At 40.2% G+C, this 23621-nt stretch overlaps 4 protein-coding genes across 4 annotated transcripts; 2 read left to right on the forward strand and 2 right to left on the reverse strand.

The window, feature by feature from the left end:
- Positions 1-3859: 3859 nt before the first annotated feature.
- On the reverse strand, positions 3860-5835 carry arf6a (ADP-ribosylation factor 6a). Its single transcript, XM_026342176.1, has 2 exons — positions 5673-5835; positions 3860-5541 (listed from the first exon to the last, which is right to left on the reverse strand). The coding sequence occupies exon 2, from the start codon at positions 4807-4809 to the stop codon at positions 4282-4284; it is 528 nt and encodes a 175-aa protein (XP_026197961.1). The 5' UTR covers positions 4810-5541; positions 5673-5835; the 3' UTR covers positions 3860-4281.
- A 2994-nt stretch (positions 5836-8829) lies between these two features.
- prpf39 (PRP39 pre-mRNA processing factor 39 homolog (yeast)) lies at positions 8830-16312 on the forward strand. The gene is made up of 15 exons (XM_026342175.1): positions 8830-8975; positions 9982-10407; positions 10864-11051; positions 11158-11283; positions 11934-12052; positions 12259-12426; positions 12537-12717; positions 13145-13252; positions 13350-13514; positions 13952-14078; positions 14240-14508; positions 14606-14790; positions 14900-14983; positions 15231-15345; positions 15658-16312. Exons 1-15 carry the CDS (start codon positions 8963-8965, stop codon positions 15745-15747), a joined length of 2364 nt encoding a protein of 787 aa, XP_026197960.1. The 5' UTR covers positions 8830-8962; the 3' UTR covers positions 15748-16312.
- Positions 16313-16722: 410 nt separating this feature from the next.
- Positions 16723-18595, forward strand: faua (FAU ubiquitin like and ribosomal protein S30 fusion a). Its single transcript, XM_026342170.1, has 5 exons — positions 16723-16816; positions 17258-17339; positions 17478-17622; positions 18118-18173; positions 18370-18595. Exons 2-5 carry the CDS (start codon positions 17265-17267, stop codon positions 18493-18495), a joined length of 402 nt encoding a protein of 133 aa, XP_026197955.1. The 5' UTR covers positions 16723-16816; positions 17258-17264; the 3' UTR covers positions 18496-18595.
- A 208-nt stretch (positions 18596-18803) lies between these two features.
- fkbp3 (FKBP prolyl isomerase 3) lies at positions 18804-20691 on the reverse strand. The gene is made up of 7 exons (XM_026342169.1): positions 20577-20691; positions 20135-20236; positions 19929-20030; positions 19697-19832; positions 19503-19570; positions 19322-19419; positions 18804-19175 (listed from the first exon to the last, which is right to left on the reverse strand). The coding sequence occupies exons 1-7, from the start codon at positions 20679-20681 to the stop codon at positions 19121-19123; spliced, it is 666 nt and encodes a 221-aa protein (XP_026197954.1). The 5' UTR covers positions 20682-20691; the 3' UTR covers positions 18804-19120.
- Between the last annotated feature and the right edge of the window lie 2930 nt (positions 20692-23621).

The raw sequence follows: 23621 nt of genomic DNA on the forward strand, positions 1-23621 counted from the left end.
ATAACCTCCATAAAACAGTTAAATGTCATATACTGTACACTTCTGTTTTTGTTTCCAGTCTTTGCTCTTAGCTAACCAGCTACCATACAAACACACAAGTGCGGAAACAATCGCCTCATTTAACAGAGAATAAATTATTCCATTAACCTTGAGTAATTAAATAACAAATACAAAAGCAAATAAGATGCCAAAACAACTGTCACAACTGTAAAAGAAGACTGAAGTTAATATTGAAGCTAAGCTTCATAGTAGGTGGTCCACACACTGTAATTATATTTTCTAAATGCTGTCAAAATGTCTGAATCTATTTAGATTACGTTCTCCAGATGCTGTACAGATATACTGGGTGATCAGACTAACATTTATAAACGTATTTGAAGAGAAAAAGCCTGAGGGTGAAATTTGATTGAGGGCTTTGACTCTCTAAGTAAATTGAGCATACCATCTCTAAAGTCCCCGGCTCTTTGGAAACAACCGGGGACAGATGCAGACTGCCTGAAGTGTCAGAACAGCAATAATGAAAAATTATTTAGCTCACTAGTACATGTGTGGACCCTTTTTATCAAGCTGTGCTTTTAATTGCATTTAGGATGTCGATTTTCCTAGAAGGCACCAGTTTTGAGTTTTTCAGTCAGGTTACTTGGTGAGTTCATAAATTACTCTCTCCTTTATGTCAGAATGTTCATTGTCTGCATTTGATGGTTTCCTGGTTTGCTGAATGAAGCACTGAAGTGTGATTGAAATCAAAGAGGAACGCCTGTGTAAACAAGTGACAGAGGAACTGCCAATGAGCCTCTCTTTTTTTTTATTTTTTTTTTTGAAGTATTGTTTGAAACCACCCCCTTCAAAGGCATACAATAGTCTGGTCCCCACCCATACAATGGCAGCTCAGACTGAACGCAAAAGAGAACGTAACAGGTCTGCTCTGGCTTTCATTTCAGTCCAACACTTCCGCTGTAGCTTTCACTGGGAGACTGGTCAGAGGAAACACATTTCTAGTGAATCACATCCGAGGTCCTGATCTGACTGTTGATCACGAGGAGGAACTGAAACAAATGCCGGTGTGTCAATGAGGTTTCATTGTAAGTGTGTAGGATTGAGCAATCACTACAACATCTTGTGTGATTGTATGAAAGTTGTCTCTGCAGATACTCACAGCGGAACAAAAACTATATATATATAGTTTTGCTCTGCCTGGTTGAGTAAGGCTGACAACACAAACTCTTAAATTGTGTCCTTAAACTGAGGGCCACAGGTGAGCCTGACAGCGTTTGACACCAGCTAGTGTGTGCAGTGCATGTGCTGCTGAGTGCAGTGACAGCTGTACAAAAGGACTGTGACATGTGCAGCATGATTTACTGTCCCAGCGCTGACGTAACATCAGAGGCTGATTCAAACCGCTCACCCTATTCTCTCCCTGTGATTGCGCTTGAGAAAAAACAAGTGTGCGTAGATTTTAGTCAAGAATTACACCATCCACAGTGGAAAATCATAAGCAAACAAGATTGTACTTGACACTGCAGAGGCACTGCCCTCAACTGTTCAAATAAAGTGGTTTCACTACAATGGCGCACTCGGAAAGTGCGGTAAATCCCTGTAATTGGTGCTTTTAGTTCCAAAAAATCTATATACTGGAGAGCAGCAACTGTTTCAGGAGAGATAACAGGCTGCAGCATTTGTGTGTCTATCTCAGTGTAACTGCCTGTCCCCGTCCTTCACGCAGGACACATCACATGCGTTCTACTGCTTCTGCTTTCAGTGCAGCAACAGGTCAAACTTCAAATGAACAGCCACAGAACAAACACCACATGAGCAAACACCGAAAATCCAGATAGAAAGCAAGCATTCCTGCACAGGAATTCCCGGACTGTGACTCTCCTGGACACCGTTATGGTAACATATTAGGTGAAGCCTTTAAAATGTAAGCTTGTCAGGAAATTGGAGGATAATTATTACACAACTCCTGACAGAGGCAAACCCCCGCATTGGAGTTTGACTTCCACCTGTGTGTGTTTATCTTTAAGATATAACCTGTGGAGCAGTCAGAACTTGCTGTGACTACTCAACAGCAGACAAAGTCACTCCTAAACCACCCATTTCCATGACAACTATTTTCTTCTTTCCTTCTCAAAGTGATGTCACAAACCACAATTCACACCCTCCTCTTTCGATATGTGACCTTCCACACGCAGCTGTTCTACGTTTTCCTATAGCTTGGGAACATGTGAAACCCTGTTATTCAATAAAACAGGCAGAAAAATGATTTTTTAAAAACAAATAACAGCTTGAAATGAAAAAAGTGGCCTGATCTCAGATCTGTGCCTGAGGGTAACGTGCATTGTCAGAGCAAAATGCCAGACTGGCTGAGACCTTTTCGTGAGACTGTCACTAACCTCATTGGTTACACAAGCATGTAGTAAGACGCCGGCCTCGTCTATTTCCCAGCAACCCCACAACCACTCTGCTTATGAACAGATTCACCAGAATGAAAGATTTTATCAGAAAGTTAAATGTGATGACATTAGAAATCTTGGTTCGTGAGAGATGTGTCATTTCCTGCTTGTGAAGCTACACATCTTTGTTTAAACAGACTAATGTAACAGTCCCAGCTAATAGGATAGTGTTTAGAGGCCGGCATTATCCTAAAATGCTAAAGTGTGTTGAGTTTTAACTTTCCATGATTCAAAGTGTTCTCACATTACTTCTTTAAACTCGCTTTGGAAAATATCCAAAGCCTGTGGTGTCAGCGCCCTGATGGACAAAATGATACTTAAAAGACGTTCGGCAAAGCACGGTTTACCTGACAATCACTACTCTGAAATGAGAGAACTCATCATTTATTTACAGCCAGTGACTCACACATGCAAGTGCAGAAAGGAAACAGGTCGAGGCTCACTTCACTTCACAGCTCTTTCTAGCTAGTCCTCCTTTCAACCATCATAACGCCCTGAACTCTCACTTCCTCTTCTCTGAACTCAACTTTTTTTTGCACAAGTGAAGTACTACTTTTGTTACCCTTCTAACGGTCGCAGCTGCTCATTGAAAAGGCGTCACTTCCGTTCTGATCTGGATATATTTTTTTTTTTATTTCATCAGCATAGCCAAAAAAAAAAAAAAAACGAGAAAGAAAAGGGAACAAAAATGAGAAGCAGAGCAGTATCTATGAGCCATTAACAGAAAGCAGGTCTGTGTTTGTAGGACCTTAACTGTACAGACAAGTGACGATGGATTAAAAAAACTGAGAAAAAGAAGAAGAGGAGGAGAGCTGCAGTCACTGTAGCACCCATACTTCAGATGGTGGGGGGTTGGGGATTTCGTAAACACTTGCTGGGGTCCAAAAGTCAGTCACAGAAAATCAAAATGTGCACAGCCAGCTAATCTGAAAGTCCCCCTTCCCAAAGTGCATATCCAATGGTTGAGAATACCTTTTTAGAGGGCACGTGTGACCCCAGCCAAGGTGAGTGAAACTACATATACTCAACAGTAATGGAAGCTCTGGGAGAAATAAAAGAGGCAAAAATAACAACCATAGTATTGTTGGTAACAGATTCATACCTTGAAACAACAAAAATATATATCCATATCACAGTGTGCGAGTATCCATGGTCCACATAGTGTCTTTCAACCAAAAAGCAGACATTATGGATGTAATCACTGCATTGGAAATAAGAACTGACACATTCCTCATTCATCCCAGTACAATCAATTATGAAGACTTTTTTTTTTTGGAGGTCCTAACATAACCATAATACACATTCTAACAAGTTACAAAGGCAGTTTGAGCCATGAAAGTGATACGCTGATTCTAGGCAATGGTTTCTGGACTTCTCCCATCCTTTGGATATATAGCTGGGTCATGAGAATACTGAAAGAGAGCTGAGCTGGGGCAAAACTACAAGTGTGTATGTCCCAAAGTCCCTAAAAAGAAATTCTAGAAAAGAAGAAAAACAAAGGAATTTGCAGTAAAAGCTGAAAAGTGTATTTTATATTTAAACAGTACTGATTATACAGAGTGTGAACCAAAGCAAACTACAAGAAAGAAAAAAAGAAATAAGGAAATCAGGCATAAGGTTGTTTAAATGAAATCTGGGAATATTGTGAATTTATCAACATCCAAAAGAAAAATAAAACAAAATATAATTGCTACTCTCTTTAATATATACTTAGCAGAGAGGTTGTGGTATTAATTGCTTCCGATTGCATTTTTTTAACTAATGTTTTCATTCTCAGCTACTTTTTTTCTTTGCCTCCAAGTGTCCAGGCTGGTGTGAGGGAGAAACATTAAGATTTGTAATTTGAGGTAAGCCAGGTCAGGCCCTCATATAGTCCATCCCCTGTTGTCGCACACGAGGGCTGAACGTACCAATTCCTATCTCTGATCCGGGTCAGGCCTAGCTTCTCCTGGATCTCGTGGGGTTTCATGGAATCCGGGAGGTCTTGTTTGTTGGCGAAGATCAGGATGATGGCGTCCCTCATCTCCCGGTCATTGATGATGCGGTGGAGCTCCTGCCTTGCCTCGTCGATCCTGTCCCTGTCGGCACAGTCCACCACGAATATGAGGCCCTGGGTGCCTGTGTAGTAATGTCTCCAAAGTGGCCTGATCTTGTCCTGTCCCCCCACGTCCCACACGTTGAACTTCACATTCTTATAGGTGACAGTCTCCACGTTGAACCCGACCGTGGGGATGGTGGTGACTGACTGTCCCAGCTTCAGCTTGTACAGGATGGTTGTTTTACCAGCTGCATCAAGTCCAAGCATCAATATTCTCATCTCTTTGTTGCCAAAGATCTTTGACAGCATTTTCCCCATCGTGTTTGATGTGCATAAATACTTTCTTACGAGAAAGAGATGACACTTTTTTTCCCCTCTAATGAAACTGAGAAGTTACAGATAGAGCCTGAGCCCTCCACGTGATGGCAGCGGTGGGCTGACACAAGTGTCAGTATGCAAAAAAATTAAAATAAAAATAAAAAAGAAGCAGTGACTTTCAAGTTGTCAGATAACAAAACAGTACAATTAGCTGGGCCGTGAGGATCTGACCTGAGCCGGTGGCTTGGATCATTCAATGGGAGCAATGTGCACGGAGCCCTCGCAGAATTGGGTGGGGATATATTTTCATGATCCACTGCCCTCCGATGTAAGAAGACAAAATTACATCCCCTTGTTTCAAACTAGCCGTGGAGCGCAGACTTCCTTCAAAAGCCACATTTCAAGTTTGATTTCTCCTTCAAAATCCTGTTGCTCTCAGTTGAGCTGGAGCAGAGCTTCCGTGTTTGTTTATTTATTTCTTTTAAACAAAACAAAAAAAAAGCTTACTATATCAATCAGGCCCTGTTCGAGCCCGGGGTTCCCACTTCCTCCTTGGCTACCGGCTGTCCACACTTGCCCTTAGCCAATTCCAGTCGATCAATTTCACCGCACGGTGTTTTTCCGATCACAAGGCGCCTCAATGCGACCTCTCCGCTGCGTTTCTGCGACGGGACATCCAGAGGAAGAGCCTCTCAAAAGGTCATTGATTCATCCGACTTTCTTCTCTTCCCCCTGTGACACAAGAGCGGTCCAGAGAAGGGAGGGGTGTTAGTACAGAGGACAACTTTGGTTCCGAAAAACCTTCTGTCCGCGGACACGAAAGCAAAACTAAACCGCACCAACACGGAGAGCGGGATAAATACCTGCGTCTGCGGTCAATCATCCCCCAGTCCCCGGGCCGTTTCTCCCCGCTCTTGCCGCTCTCTGTCTCTCGTCCTCCCTCTCCCTCTCTCTCTCTCTCCAGCCGTTCAGTCACAGCGGTGGCGGAGCTGTGTTACCGGAAAAGGTGCGGACCCAGATCAGCCGCCACTTCCTCTACACGGCTCCCTCACACACAAGGGCTGCGTTCAGGGGCTCCGCACGAGCTCCGACATCTGATGTCGCAAAACACCCACATGAAAGCGAGCCGTATGCCGACCTGCTGTGTTTTGATAACTGCACCCCCCTATCCCAAATATGTTCTCCTTGTATATTCTTTTGAGTATGTTTTCTTTAATTATGTCTGTTTGTCTTTTAGGAGTCATTTTGCAGATACTTTGCAAATAATTATGTGTCTCTTTTTGAGCTCACATGTTCATTTTCAATTATTGCCATTTTGTGGCACCTTTTAACTCTGTGACTTTCAAACAAGAAATATTAAGACTTGTTTGCCTACTCTTTAATCAACTCATGCTACATTATTCTCATTTGTTAAATTATAATGTATATTTTTGCTCTTCACATTGGTTTGAACCCTTTGGTAAAAAAAATACACATGTAGGGCATACCTCAACAGTGTTTAATTCACAGACATAATAGAATAAATACACAATACATAGGCCATGTAAAATAACGATATCTATATATCTATATTAAAAGAAAGCCCTGCTTCTAAATGATAAGTTAATTTTTCAAAATTAATTTTGGAATTGTATTCACTCACATTTAATTTTACAATTAGTTTCAGGCCCACAATAGTGGTCACAGCGTTGCTAGATACATTCACAAAATGCATGTGAATCACAGAGAACGCAGTATATATATTAAACTGTAGAAAACAAAAGTTATGCATACAATTATTTGACAATTGTTGACAAAATGTACTTACAGTTTCTACTTTCACCATCTGCATTTAACTATGAATGATGGACTAGGAATAAATGAAAGCAGGAATACTAACTTGTCTGAACCTACACACTACTAAAACATAACAGATGGACTATAATTCAATTGTAAATCATGACTGAAAACAACATAACTGGAAATTAGGAAATTTAGTTTTTTACTTCTGCAATAATAGATTGTTCCAACGTAAATGTTTAAATCAATATATCATTTTATATTATAATTTATGAATTTATTATGATGAAGTATAAAAATTACACCTGAAGTCTAGTGCCTATCTAAACTAGGATGGGCTTTTTAGGGAAACACTAACAATTCCGACGGTACCTGAATGCACTATACGCCATTTCGCATGCGTGCTGCGAAAAACTGATCTGCAGACTGATTCTTAAAATACACCCTCCCTCTGTGTCCTCTAGCTGCTGTTGACGCCATTTGAGCTTTCACTATGCTTTAAATCGTGTCCCAGTATCGGCTCTGCCCCAGAAGCGTGTACACATGAAAAGGATGTGAAGATTGAGCAGGTCTTTGGACCACATGAGGGGGTTTCAGGCGGGTCTTTCCAACATGTCTCGTCATTCATTCAAAGCGCTGTGATCAGTGTGTGACGTGGAGGTTGTGAGCGGGGCGGGGGAACAACAGTGTGTCACTGTCGAGAGCTGCGACACCTGCTTATTAACACGATCTAACCTACACTATGATTACCCAAGACCCAAAGTATATCATGTAGGAGCAGGAGGGTCTATTATGAGATTTTGGAGACTTCATGAAATAGTCATTTCAGTGGGAGTAAATGTGTAAGTCCAACAGGCTACAGAATAACCCATGTGATGCCATGCTGATGCAGAATAATGAAGACAGGCCTACAGGACCACAGTATCAACAAAAAATAATAAATAAAAAATTAGAATAACAGCAGAGCCCCTCTCATTATCATATGTCAGCTGTATCATTATTGGCAGCATAACATAAAGAGCATTTATTGAATAAGGATCCTTTAAATAATTATTATTGTTATTATTATTCTTGTTTTTCGTCTTCCTCTATTTCTTCTTCTTGTGTATTTTGCCATATACAGTGCCTACAAGAAGTATTCACCCCCTTGGATGTTGCATTCTTTTATTCACATTATAAATCAATCATAGTCAATAAAATTTGGTGACCTCATTAAGATCAAAGTGAAAACAGGTTTCTACAAAGTAATGCCAATTAAATTAAAATATGTAAAGTGAAATCAGTGTTTGCATTGATATTCACCGCCTTAAGGTGGGGTCACTCAGTTTGTGTGGACGGCCTGTTCTAGGCAGATTTAGACATGTGCCATATTCCTTCCATTTCTTGATGATGGATTTCACTGAACTCTGGGAGATGTTCAGTGCCTTGGGAGATTTTTTCGTATCCGTCCCCTGACTTATACTTTTCAATGACCTGTTCTCTGAGTTGCTGGGAGTGTTCTTTTGTCTTCATGGTGTAATAGTAGCCAGGAATACTGATTAACCAGTGACTGGACCTTCCAGACACAAGTGTCTTTATACTGCAATCACTTGAGACACATTGACTGCACTCAGGTGATCACTATTTCACTAATTATGGGACTACTAGCACCATATATCTGGACCTCTGTTGGATTAGGTCAGTTATTTTAAAGGGGCTGAATATCAATACAAACACTGATTTCACCTAACATATTTTTATTTAAAGGACATTACTGTGTAGAAACCTGTTTTCACTTTGACATTAATGAGGTATTTTTCTGAATTTCTTTTGTCAAAGTCGCCAACTTTTATTGACCCATAATGGATTTATAATGTCAATAAAAGGATGAAACATTCAAGGGCGTGAATACTTCCTATAGACACCATTTACATGTAGAGCCGATGATACCCTGTCAGTAAACTCTGTTGGGAAAACTGGAATAGCAAAATTATATCAAAATAGATAACTTGTGCACTTTAAATGTTTATCTAGGCCTATTGGCTACAATGCAAAAGTATATATCTCAAATACTGCTAAATTACAACAATTATTCAACAGTGTCAGCTAAATCGAATTTAATGTAAAACTATAAACATCTTTCTTAACATGAATAAAAACTTGTACATTACCTTTTTAATTTCAGTTTAGTGTAATTTCTAAGTTCTAAATATTTAATTCACATTTCCATTGCATATTTATTTAGAGCTGGTCTTTGTGCTGCGCATGCGCACACTCTGTCTCATTACTTCCTCCAAGTTGATAAGAATGGTCGGCGAAGCGCGTCTGGCTGTTGTCGGGTAGATAAAGTGACTTCGGAAGCTGCACACGAGTTTACAAGGTTGGCTCGGTGTTCATGGAAGATAGTGGTAAGACTTTTAAAAACAGATCCGTATTCGCAAAATATGTGTAGCGCGGTGAGAAATGTGAAAATTCGACATCCAGTTAGCTAACGCTAGCTAATGGCGGTTTCGCTAGCTTGAATCCGCGTTAGCCGGCTGGCTAACGTGGGGAATCATGGTGCCGACTATTTACTGGAATCGGAGGCTACATTTAGCACGTTGGAGTTCATGTTACCATAAAGTGAAGTTATAAAATAGTCAATCACAGTAGATTAAATATTTCTTAATCACAATATATAACCTTGATAAGTCGGAAATTAAAATTTCTACTAAATGAAAACGGTTAAGCGTTCAACCTTATTCTGAGCGCCAATGTCAAGCTAACGCTAAGCTCTGGCCATTTCAGTGGTAAATGACTTACCAGGAAATAGTCAAGGTCGAGGCCCAACTTCAGATTGAACTTTGACTATGCAAACAGCCTCCTCGGTGCAACATGGTCTCATGCGCCAAACAAGGCCAAAGCTAACATTAGCTTAATCGTTTAGACCACGTAATCGACCTTTGCTCGGAGTTAACGAGTAAAGACAGGCGTAGTGTTACTTAACTAAGTAAGCGGTCACGTGGATACAGTATTTATAGCTAATTAAGTTAGCTAACAAACTAAGCTAAACCTGGAACCGGTTTTAATATTGGAACAAGGAAGTCTCTCTGTGGACGTATGCATACTACGGAGTTGGCAGTTTTGGTTTAAAGGCTAGCTTAATAGTACCGTTTGTAAACTGAACTTTGAGCTTTTGCAACTGAAATAGGCCGCAATTATGAAATATTCGAATTTTAAGAACCATCAGTGGTAATTAAGTGATGATCTAATAACTTCTGAAATAAGTTGGTGTTTATTTAGCAAAAAGTCGGACTTGCTACCAGACGAGTTTTCGAAAATTTCTTTGCCTTCAAAATGTGCCGATGCTGTTGTAACTGGAGTATAAGTCATTTTTTAACTTTACACTTGATAACCTGACTTGCTTTTCCACAGGCCAGCACCCCTCAGACAATACCATTACTGGAATGCTGGATACTGAGTCCGCTGCCATGGAGAGCAATGGAGAAGCCTTTATTCCTTACCTTCCCGTTCTAGGACAAGCTGCTGAGTGGTCAATGGACCAGGTAGCTCCAGAGCCACTTGCAAACATCTTGCCTGAGGAGTCTGATGCATCCCAGGATGCTCCGGCACAACAACAACCACCAGACCAGCAAATTAATTCCACAGAGCTGGGATCTGTGGAGAAGGCCGTGGAGCAGTTTCAGCTTGCCAATGCTCAGGTCTTCCAAGAAGAGCAGCCGCCGCCTCCATCACCACCACCACCACCACCACAGCCCTTAGAACAGCCTGAGGAGCCTGAACAGCTCAGCCAGGAAAAAAGTGTAGAACCAGAAGCACCTGTACAGGATGTGAATCAAGGTAATCACAGTAGGTGGTGTGTAGTAGTTTTTTTGCACCTCATCAAGAAGATTGAAGCAAAATGGACTTCTTAGATCACAGTAATTAATTAAGATATTGCAATATAAATTGAACATTTTAGTGGATGGATATCGATGACTAGCCACATAGGTAACCTGTGATCTCTAGCATGTCCATGTAGTACTGTAGTTTTTTGACTGATACAGCTTATACAACTAGATTTGCTTTTATTTTGCACAAGCACACAATCTTATTGTCAATAAAGAAAAATTACCTGTAAAAATTGGTACTACCAGATGTTATACTGTGTATTTTTACTGTAACAGTATTTGATATTTGTCAGAAATTATTAAGAAAAGTCTAATTCCACTTTTGGATGTATATTAGTAATTAATCAAACTTGGGACCGAAACCTTGCTAGCTTTTAATGATGTAAGTTCATTTTTATATATTCAGACGAGACACCACAGATGGCAGAGGATGGCATGGAGCTTGAAGAACCGTCTAAAGAAGCCACTCAAGACCCAACTGTTCCTATGGAGCCAGAACTGCCCAGCGAGTTTGAAAAACTTTTTAAAGCCTGTGAGGAAAACCCAGAAGATTTCAATGGCTGGGTCTACCTGCTACAGTATGTGGAGCAAGAGGTAATAGAAGCCATGTAGATTAATTAGATATGTTCAGTCTGATGATTTCTAAAATTGTATAAAAGAAAGTGACATTAATCAGTTGACTTTTACCTTCTCATTTCAGAATGTCCTTGCAGCTGTGAGAAAAGCATTTGATGTATTCTTTCTGCATTATCCCTACTGCTATGGTTACTGGAAGAAGTATGCTGACATTGAGAAAAAACACGACAATATACACGTTGCAGAAGAGGTAATGTCTTTTGTTTTGTTCAGTTTATTATATATGTGTGTGTGTGTTTACTGTTTTCTTTGTGATCATGTAGATGGTTCATGTTCATTTTGTAAATGGCAGGTATTCAGATTTGGGTGAACACTGTTGTGGTCCTAAACTAATATGCCTTCACAAATTTAAAATTGGGAAAACTTGTGCAATGTTCCAAACCTTTTGTTCTTACCAGTTTGGCTTTAACAGAAGATTTTCCACAAATGTCCAGTAAATCTGAAAGAACTTCAACTTTGATAAGTGCAAATAATCCTATTGATCCATGGCTGGCTATAAGTACTGCAGCCAAAGCTAACCCCACTATCCTGAAAACAAATGCCCACTTCTGGGAAAATGAGATAAGTTAGTTACTACCTTTCAAGCCACCAGTAGCATTGTTCAGTGTAACAGATAGCATAAAAAGAATGTCACATTTATTTCTGAGAACTGATTAAGGTGGTCAAGAAAAGTCTAATTCTATGCACACGTGTATGCACAGACAAGGCAGACATGAAGGTGGCCACTTTCAGAGATTTTATATAAAAATATAAATAGCAATGCTGTTGCAGTTTAATGTATAATTCCTAAGACACTACTTTTTATGAATGTAGTAAAAGAGTTGTTTGGTCTCTCCCAAGGTGTACAGAAGAGGTTTGCAGGCTATTCCTCTGAGTGTTGACCTGTGGCTGCACTACCTGACCTACATTAAAGACAACTCAGACCCTAGTGACCCAGAGACTGAAGGACGCATCCGAGCGTAAGTGAAAGACTGAGTTTATAGGGTTTTTTTTCTTTCTTTGCCTTCATTGTGTAATGTGACTCTTTGGATTTCAGTCAAAATCTCATTGTCCTATTTAGTGTGTAAATGTTTAAATTTATCCTGTATTATCTGTAGTATCTGTGTTACTATGAGGAAAAGATGGTTGCATAAGATTAACAAACTCTTTTATTTTTGACAATTAGTACCTACGAACATGCAGTACTTGCGGCAGGCACAGACTTTCGCTCAGACCGTTTGTGGGAGTCCTTCATTAACTGGGAGACAGAGCAGCAGAAGTTGGCAAATGTCACTGCCATCTATGACCGCATCTTGGGCATCCCAACTCAGCTATATTCCCAGCACTTCCAGAGGTATTGGATAAAACAGAATCAAGGCATTCTTGAACTGACTATTAAAATGTTTAGTTGTTAATTTACATTTGTAACTGTAGTTACAGTGAAATGTCTTTGTATCTGCCTAGGTTCAAAGATCATGTACAGAGCAACCACCCCAAACACTTCTTGTCGGAGGACGAGTTTGTTCAACTGAGGCTTGAGCTCTCAAAAGCTAGCCTAGCTGTAATGGTTGGTGATGATGGAGAGACACCAGCTGTTCAGGAGGAGTTACCACCTGGTACCGAGGATCTTGCGGATCCTGCTAAGGTATAAATTCAAGTGCCCTCCTGCAGGGAGCAAATTTTACATGATTAATGTTTACAGGGTTTAGCAGGAACTTGCCTGTTCTCCATGATGAAATGGAAAGAAAGATTTGTTCAGGTTTGAAGAGGTGTCTTTATGTTGGCAGCCAAGCCAATGAATACCAGGTGGGATTCAAGTTGGCGTCCAGTCAGGGACTCGCCCTAAAACTATAAGGATCACCTGAGGCCCATTGACCCCTGCACCCAGAGGCTGATATGCAGGGTGCATACATACCTCCCCCCTCTACAGGCTTCTTGTCTCTGCCAAGCTAATGGTGATGTAAATCCTTGGCTGCAGGACTAGCAGTTTTTACATGAAGTGGAGAATGTGATATTGTGAAGCTTACCTAAAGGTGTTAACCATGTATTTTTTTTTGTGTGTTCATATGCAGAGAGTGACAGAGATTGAGAACATGCGCCACAAGGTGATCGAGGTTAGGCAGGAAGTGTTCAACCATAATGAACATGAAGTCAGCAAGCGCTGGGCCTTTGAGGAAGGGGTATGTCTATTTTTGTATCCTTGGTAATGCCAATTAAGCCATTTCTTCCTCCTGCAATTTGGCACTGTAAAATAACAATGGTTTCAAATTGTTTTAGATTAAGAGACCATACTTCCATGTCAAAGCCTTGGAGAAGACCCAGCTGAACAACTGGAAGGAGTATCTGGACTTTGAGATTGAAAATGGCACTCCGGAGCGCGTGGTTGTTCTTTTTGAACGGTGCCTCATCGCTTGTGCTCTCTACGAAGAGTTTTGGATTAAGGTAATGTGGCCGTTGACCTCTCCCGCACTCCTGCTACTTCCCTGCACTTCCCCATCAACGATGATATCATCGACACAGTAAAACGTCCTGCACTCTCTTTGCGTGTAACGTTGATATGTGACTGTATCTGTTGTATTAGGAGATGGCCAGCTTGCCACACAAGATTTGACTGCAGCATTTGCCAACTACTACGTTGCATCTTCTTCGTCTCCCACTACCTTACAGAAACTTATCTAATTGGTTCCATGAAGGTGCTGATGGGTTTACACAGAAAATTTCTAAAAACGATCTTGTCAATGAAGAAATTCACTGCTTCTATCAACTGAAAACTTGGGTTTAAAATGTGCTGTCTCTGTTTCTTTTCTCTTTCCTTCTGTTCTTTATCTTTGTCCTCTCCTGCATTCCTTCCAACTTGCTTTCTCTTTTTCACTCTGAAGTATGCAAAATATCTAGACGGCTACAGCACAGACGGTGTGAGACATGTCTACAAGAAAGCATGTACCATCCATCTGCCCAAGAAACCATCCATCCACCTACTGTGGGCAGCATTTGAAGAGCAGCAAGGTGAGTGGCCTTCATTCAGACATGTAAAGTGAACAGTCAAACTGACCAGGGAACTAATGAGAAACTAAATGTTAATATTTATGTTGGCATCATAAAAAACACCAAAATGCATTCTATTTGATTTAGGCCATGTTAATAGCATTCTGCTTTTCTTTGGCCAGGCAACGTTGAGGAAGCTCGTGGCATCCTGAAGTCCCTGGAGGCGGCAGTCCCAGGTCTGGCCATGGTGCGTCTTCGGAGGGTCAGCATGGAGCGTCGCCATGGTAACTTGGATGAAGCAGAGGCGTTGCTGAGGGAGGCCATGGAATCTGCGAAGAATGCGACTGAGACATCTTTCTATGCTGTGAAGCTGGCAAGGCAGCTGATGAAGGTGCAGAGAAGTCTGAGCAAGGCCAGGAAGGTTCTGCTGGATGCTATTGAAAAAGACCAGGTGAGAATTTAACATTAAGCTTATAAATCTGAAATATGATTCATAGATAATCCACTTCCCAGAATTATTATACACTAATATTTTTGTGACTTCATAGACGAGTCCAAAACTGTATCTAAACCTGCTCGAGCTGGAATACAGTGGAGATGTGACACAGAATGAGGCAGAGATCTTGGCTTGTTTCGACCGAGCATTGAACAGCCCACTGCCCCTTGAATCCCGCCTTCTTTTCTCCCAGCGAAAGGTGGAGTTCCTTGAGGACTTTGGCAGCGACATAAATGTGTAAGTGATTTTATTTTATCTAATTGTTTTTGTAGGTACTTTTGGATTAAAAAAAATTGTCTTCCGCCACGTGTGACATTGAGTCATTTTTTTCTATTGCATTTCTTAGCCTTGTGGCTGCATATGAGGAACAACAGAAACTACAGAAGGAAAGTGAACCCGCAAAGAGGAAAGCCGAGAACGGATATGACAGGTGGATAATGGGATGGGTTTGGGTCACATTAACACATACCTTTCACACATTTTTCAAGTAACCTGCCAGTCAAGGATTAAAATTTGTAGCAGTTCAACTAAAGTGACCTTTAGTTATTAATTTTATCAATGTGAATAGGAAATGTGTAATAGACACCTTTTTACTAAACCCAGAGATGACACAAACTTTATTTGCTTATAAACTAATTTAAAAAGGGTTTTCCTAACTTGAACCTATTTGCCTTCAGCTCTCAAGAACCTGATACCAAGAGACAGCGTGTGGACGACAGTTCCTCAGCTGCAGCAAACGCAATGACAGACATGCAAGCAGGCAACTCTGCATACAACTACAATTGGTACCAGGTAAGTCAAAGTCGCTGCATGTTTAAATTTTTTTTTTTTAGTCTATTCTTCCTGTTTATGGGCACAAAAGACTATGTATTGGGCTCTGAGCACTTCCAAGATGTGGACGGACGAACTTTGTATTGTACTGTGATGCTACACTTGGAACCAAAGCTGCTGTTGTTGCTCTTCTAGCGTGCTGCTCCTGCTACGCCTTCTTTGTAGACACATTTTATTACATGTATCTTCACAGAAGAACTTAATTAATCAGAGATGCTCATGTTATGGTCAAGCCTGATACAACTTTTTTTTTTTTTCCCTCTCCTTTTTTAGCAACAATACGGCGGCTGGGGGCAGAATTCCTGGGGACAATACAACCAATATGCCCAATATAACCAGTACTATCCCCCTCCTCCCACATAAGGAGCAAAATCCTGACATGACGATGGAGACTCAGAGGAAATCATCCTTTCTGACCTGCCTACATTTTTAAACAGGGCTGCCGAACACGGTGTCATGGACACTTCAATCCAACCACATACTACAGAAGCTGATTTGTTCCTTCTTTCTGGTTTAAAGTGTGCTCATCAGTTAAATTACACTTTGTAGCTGCTGGTTGGAATACAGTACACTTCTCCCTCCATGGCAGTCATGCTGATCATTTATTTAAAAACATAAATTGCTACAATAATCTCCAACACTGGCTGCTTTTTGGGTTCTTTATTGCATGTTATTTGAACGCAAATTGATTTTTTTTCCTGTGTGAAGGCTTTTTCATTTTTAGATAGGATGACTTAGTTTGGTCTCTTTCTTAGTGTCTAAGATTTAAACTTGTAAGGAGGCATTTATTGATGTAACACTGAGTTGTTTCTCCTCTCCAAACTGAAAGATTTTTAATATGTCATGGGTGTTTCCATAAAGAGAAATGAAGATTTCCTCGTTTTTTATTTCGAACTTGATTTCATAATAAAGAGATTGATATCCTGAAGTGTCTCCGTGATTTACTTATCTTAAAGCATACCATAATGTATTTAGATACTTAATACAGTATTGAAATAAAATTGTATATTTAATTTGTGTGTCTTTTTAAAGTGCGTACTCCAGGAACATGCATAAGGTGGACCTCTGGAAGGTAGATATTTAAATTCCACCTGCATGTGAAAAAACTAAACACATAGTAATTACTGTTGAGATACTGTAAGTGTTTAATAGGTTTAAACTAGTAAAACATCCAAATAAACTGAAACATATGGAAACCAGGTTAAAGGAGAAAATATAAAATTGGTGAAATGGTCATTTGAAGTCACTTAATGCTTGATGCCATTGAATTTGAGTGTGCTTGTACTGTTGTAGAAGTTTTTACTGTCGCTACCCGTCAGCCATCCTAGTCCTGTGGGTGTGGCCTGATTGCTACGTAAATCCGCACATGCGCAGTGTCGGCCTTTCAACAGCCCTTTTCATGTCTAGCGTTGAACGACTAGCATCAAACGAGGTAAGGCCTGTGCATTTTTAGTGAAAAATCCTAATTTTGTGAAAACCTACCCGGCTCTGGCAGGCGATTATAGAACCAACATCATTTGTTATCACACGTCGCAATTGATTTTTGAACAGTTACTGGGTATTTCACGTTTTTTAAGCGACTCCATAAAACGCGTGCTCCATGCGGCTAGTTAAGCTAGCATAGCATTAGCTAGATACCGAGCCATCCAGGAGAGTTCGAACTCCAGACACGTTGCTCTCGGAAGTTTTCAACTTGTTAGTTTGTTGACAGCGTTTACTTTCTGGGAGTAATTGTACGAGCTTAAAAAGACTTTTATAATCTCAGACATGCAGAAAACATGGCGGGTTTGGTGACTGTTCAGTGTCACAGATAAATGTATTGTCACAGGGTGATTTCCGTATTACTAAAGTCGGATCTTTCTTTTTCTCTCAGCATCAAGATGCAGCTCTTTCTGCGTGCCCAGAACACTCACACCCTTGAGGTGACCGGCGAGGAGACAGTGGGACAGATCAAGGTAAAGTGTCTTCATGTTGAGGAAAAACATGAGTCAGTTAGTAAAGCACTTAAGATTTATTTCTAATGATTTCTGTTTATATTCTACCAAAAGTAGGGGAAAATAAAGTGGAAATTAAGTCTATGCTTTGATTCCCAGGCCCATGTCCAGGCTCTGGAGGGTCTCCTGGTTGAGGATCAGGTTCTGCTGCTTGCTGGGTGCCCACTGGAGAATGATGCTTCTCTGGCATCCTGCGGTGTGTCTGAGCACTGCACCTTGGAGGTAGCTGGCAGGCTGCTGGGAGGTCAGTATCCAGACCAACACAAAACTCTGCTAAATGGTTTTTATTTGTTTTTTTAAACAAACAAAACTGGCATTTCCAGGCATGCATTGTTAATGTGTTATGGTTTGCTGAATATGGTCAGTAACATTGGGATTTAGAGGTACTGTATGTGCAGTTCCTCAATTTGAAATGTTTTTGTAATGAACCTGGCCTGCATGCATTATGGTAATTGGTGGTAAGTCATAAGCCACTGCTTCCTCTTGGTAATGTTTTTTCTTTTCATGGAGTATACTATTTGCTTTATTTATAATTGGTAATCAAACTACTTCCTCTGTAGCACAAGCGATGACATTTACATTGAACACTTAAATACTAACTCAAGTTCCGAAAGACAGTTGGCGCCACACAAATATTTTTATGCTTGGGATGTATTCATGGAAAAGAAACACCTTAAGTTTTTGTGAGAAGTGTACTAATAATGTCTCTGTCTTTGTTTGCTTTTCCTCCCTTAAACAGGTAAGGTTCACGGATCTCTGGCCCGTGCTGGAAAAGTGAGGGGACAGACACCCAAGGTAAAAACTATGATGCTGTCTGCCTGTGAGGTTTTCTAAACAGACCCATACATTTACTGACCTTGGAATATAATTGAGTTGTATACAAATATGTTTTTTATATTGTTTGGAATGAATTAGTATTTGAGACAGATCTCTTAATATACACAGTAGACTGCAATTTTAGACGATGTCTGTTTCTGATTACATTGCCCAGGTTGATAAGCAGGAGAAGAAGAAAAAGAAGACTGGCCGTGCCAAGCGTCGCATTCAGTACAACAGACGCTTTGTGAACGTTGTGCCCACCTTTGGAAAGAAGAAGGGACCCAACGCCAACTCCTAAGTGGTTCAATATCCCAGAGGAGAAACACGACCCTCACTCATCAGTTTTCACCAAGTTAAATGTTATCCTGTACAGAATAAAAAATTTGGCTTGGGCAGTACGAGTGGTATGTGTGATCTATCCTATAGCACTTTTCTTATCAAACCAGAGTATTAACTCTTTAATTTTAAATAAAGGCTGATTAAAACTAACAAACTTATTTTTTTTAATCACAATTTTCAATTTGCAGGACCATGGTACCAGGCTGTTTAATAATTAAACCACAACATAAACATCAATAAGTACGTGCACAGTTATGAAAAAGGAAGTGATCGTCAGAGTCTGAAACTGATTTATTAATTTACATTGTACATGCAAAAGAACAGAAGAAAGACTGATTTAAATTTTGGGTGTCTTGTATGTACATTATTGACAAGCCCATTCTGGCCACAATGTAAACTAGTTTAACAACCAGTATTAAGTTTATTTATGCTTGCTGTAGGTGACATTGAAAAAGCAGAGAACACTGGAACTGGGCTTAGCACAATTCAAATGGCGTTTTAACTTCAATATTTACAGCAACATTTTCAAATGTGTCATCTGTCTGTGTAATATAATGCATGCTGGCCAAAGAGTTTTTTGTGAGTTAATCCACAGACACCAGCTCAACCTCAAAAATCAGCTTTGCATTGGGGGGAATTCTGGTAGTGCTTGAGTTAAGGAGAAGATGAAGTCAATACAAAATAAATTCCTACCAACATGATTACAAAAAAATAATATATTTAAAAATAAATATATTTACACAACATGCACAAATTGAGGCATAATTGGCTAAAGAGAAGGATACTTGGACTCAGGGAGACCCTTCTTTCCATAGGCCCACTCTGGTTCTATTTCTAGTCGAGCCATTTCACCCTTGCTCATTGTTAGAAGGGCCTCATCCCACTGTGAAAGTAAAGGTTTAATGATGACATGCAGCAAAGGTGATGCAAACAGAACAAACAACAACAACAAAAAAAATCACTCACTCCTCTGATGACTTTGCCCATGCCAACTTTGAAGCTCAGTGGTTTGGCCTGCTTCTTCTTTCTAGCCGCTGTGGACAGGAAAGAACAGTGATGGACTAAACACTGAGGACAGGACATCATCTTAGAATCTGTGTTTGTCACCACAAATTCATATATAATGTACACAACACAATTTAAATGGAGGTCTGTCATACCTGCGGGAATATTGGTGTCAAACACAGTCCCATCCTCCAGCGTGCCAGTGTACCAGCAGCTCACTGTTTCACCTTTCTTTGGGAAGTTTGTCTTGTCACCTTTCTTTAGCACTGACTTTGTGTACTTAGGTGGACCCTAAAAGAAAAAGAAAAAAACAACCACACACATATGTGCATATATCTGTGCAAAGCAGAAATGAAAGCGTATCAATTCAACATCCTGGGCCATTACCTCATCCACAACCTCTGCTTTGACTTCTTTGGCCTTCTCCTCGATTTTCACTGCTTTAACTTGCTGAGTCGCTTCTTCCACTGGGTCTGAACCTTTAAACCTCTGCACATCACCAACACACAACACACACAGTAACACTTAATCGTTCGAACGAGTGAGTCTCCAGTGTTCATATCCACCATCTGCAGTGATGCAGTGTCACTTACTTTGCTCTCAAACAGCTCATTGTAGGCAATCATCAGTTGTTCTTTCTTTGCTGTTTTTGCAACGTTTTTTATGTTTCCCAGCAACTTGTGTTCATTGAGGAACTAGAGGAGAAAACACAATTGGAGGAAGAAAGTTATAGCCTGCTCACATCAACTACATCATGTGTCTGTATGGTAGATATGAAAATTATATTAAGCAGCTATTGTAGTTGTTTCAGCTTTTGTAAAGGTGGTGTAACGAGCTGTGGCTGTAAATCGTGCTGCACTCTTTCCTCTGTACAGTTGGACACTCTGCATTTCTAAATGCTACAGCCTAACAGCTTTCCCAGTGTGGCACCGCTTTGCTAACAATGCAGCATGCTGCAGTCCAGAGTGAGCTCTGACACTTTAATCCGCATATATTCAAACTACAACCACGGCGACGCTAAAGCGATAAACATACCGAGTGGGCTGCATTATCCTGGAGGAACTTTATTATGTCTTTTTTGGGCAAATCATCACTTTTGAGCTGCTCGTCGCTCCACTCCCGTGTTGGTTCAGCCGCCATTTTGAGAGGCGAACTGATGAACTTTGACCCCAGTGGCGCATATTAAACGCTTAGACATTTGTCTTTTATAACTATGAATCATTTTTAGTGTGTTTATAATGTATCTCAAGAATAGCCTGGTCATATTCTGTACTTTTAGGACGTTTATTTTTCTTTTTTGTAGAAAAATAAACGTCACTGAAAAGCTATTCATCAGCGGACAGGGTCAGTGCTGAATAAATCAAATGTTTAATGAGTAAAATGTGCACAAATCACAATCCCTCTCTGAATGTGCACCTAATGTTACAATTACCAAGACACTATGTAGTACAACAATGAGTTGTACACACTCAATGGAGAGTGTATGTTCCCACCTAGTGGATAAATCTATATTTGCCAAAATAACCCGATTTTTTGAAGTTATTACAGTTATTAAAAACATTTCTGCCCTTTCTTACTTCTTGTCATGTAGGTCTAATAATCTGACAAAGAATCCATTGATCCTCTATTAATGTATATTCTTTTCTCTGTATAAAATATATTGATTGTAATATATATACTGTAAACAGTGACAGGAAGCTTGTTACAGTAAATGTTTTCTCAGTGCAAATATTCTTTTTATTACTAAGCAATATTTAAAACAGTCGACTCTGGTTTTTAACCCCCCTTTGGCATGTTTACATTTCACTTCCTTGTTTTCATCTGTGTGCTGGTTTACATAAAATAGAGCAATTGGAAAAATGGAAAAGTCCAGTCACATACATCCTTTATATTTCCTCACACATTAAACACATCACACCAATGTGTATAATCAAGTGTATAGCCTACACATTAGTTATGTAAAAATAATTTAAAACTTTAGCCTACCTACTTTACACGCGTGATGAATGCAGTTTCTTGTTTTCTGTCTGTGAGTACTAAAACAGCTATTTACCTTTTTAAATCTACAGTCTCGTTTAACCATGCTAACATTTTATTCTACATTTGCACCACCTTCTGGACTGAGATTTTCTTCAGCTAGTATCAGATTATTCATCAGGGACTGTATATAAAAACATTATGTGTTGCATTATAACTCTCAACATTTTACAATGAAACCTGGGGAAGCTGTGCTGGCCTAGGTGTTGCAGGTGTTAATGTGATACATACTGTAGACTACCTCCACACCTGGCAATGACTGAATAATGCAGCTGCTCAAATGTTGTGTATGGTCCATTAGTTTGGTGCTAGGAACATCAGCTTAAAATGTTTTCAATTGAATCCGTAGTTTTGTGCCCCCCTCCAGTTTTCTTAACGATCCCCACCTCTTTAGTTTGAAATGAAGCAGCAAAGAAGCTGCTACTGTGCATAAATGTCTCTTTAAATGTAACATCCGTACAGTCGGTGGTGACTCACTCACAGAATTTGAACATGCAACTTCCTTTTTACCATTAATTAATGGGAAACAATAAGTACACCTCCCTGCTGCTGCTCTTACTGTATGGCTCATTATATTTTCCAATGAGGCGTCGTGCTTTATTCATGTTGAAGACTTGCATATATGTGGTTACCATAGCAAGGGGCTGATGTGTCTTACCAGTCTGCAGCCTCCTGCTCCACTCAGAGTTACAATGCCAGTCTCATTTTTATTGCATCATCCAGCCGCTCTCTTAGCATCCTGCTGTTTGACTGAAAATCTTGGCTCCACGAACCAGCAGTGAGAAGAGGTGTAGCGTAAGCCGACCTTGCCTCTAAAACCTTGAAAAGCAGCGAGACGATGGTGATGATGACGACAATATGCTACCACTACACCTAGCAGTAAAACAGGGTCACGCAGAGTTTTTCACCCTGGTTGGTTACTAGGCAACAACAGTGACACTGGGTGAGAGGCTCACGAGGAAGAGGAGAAGGCTAATTATCTCTTTAGAGGAAATTTCCCATGCCTCTTTTCATCTCCTCAATCGCCTGTGAAGGAAAGAGAGTCACAACTTTTGACATACATGTCCCTAATATATATTTTGTATTGTTCAACCAGCTTTTAGTTATCACTGGGCCAGGGAGGCTACTTAAAATCTCCTTCTTCTTTCCCCCTTTGTCTCTTTCCTTGATTCACACGCCAACAGCATTATGTTTACTTTTGCATTTTGAAGGGATGAGTGCCTCTCTCACTGTTTATGAGTGTTTGGGTGGAACTCGCATCCCAGGAAGTATCAGGAGAAAATCAAAGTCAATTGAGGATCATTGCTAGTGTACGGTGTTGAGATGAAGTATGTCTTAGAAATGCAAAGCCGAGGAGCTTAAATGAGCTCCCATATCAATCGAGGGGGGGATCTAATTTGATGCAGCTCCTGAGAGCTCTTCACATCTACAGGTAATGCAAACAAACAATACACATTCTCTAGGATGTACCTCTCTGTACAGAGATGGCAAACAATATAATCCTCAACTCATGTTTGCAGAGCTACATTCTTAGTAGTACACACACTCAGTCAAATAGTTTTGATCAACGTTTCTTCTGTCCTTACACACACATCTCTTCTTCAATATATCCATCTATTATTGTTGCTGGATTCAGTCAGACTGCAGTTAAAGTCTCCAGCCTCTAGGGGGTACTATGTACACATAGTTAATGTGGCTAAAGCAGGTTCTAGTCCACATTCACAAAAGATGGATATTTTCAATATATGACACTCACAATAAGGCTTGACAGGAGGGAAATGGCCACGATTCATCCCAATGAAGAGCACAACAATAAACCATGTAAATAAATTACAGGTGCATTGTGAAGGGAAAAAGGTTTGCGATGCTTCTCTAGGACAGAGTCAACAATTCATTGTCTGGGTGGATGGTGTAAATTTAGTGTTTATGGTCAAAACACTCAGTATTTATCTGTTATTATGGTTGAGTAGCATGAAAACAAATATTCATTGTCAGAGCGTTACCATTCATTTTCCAGTTTTCTTTTACATATTGAGTGATGTG

Source organism: Anabas testudineus, chromosome 24, assembly GCF_900324465.2.
Source record: "Anabas testudineus chromosome 24, fAnaTes1.2, whole genome shotgun sequence".
NCBI lineage: Eukaryota > Metazoa > Chordata > Actinopteri > Anabantiformes > Anabantidae > Anabas > Anabas testudineus.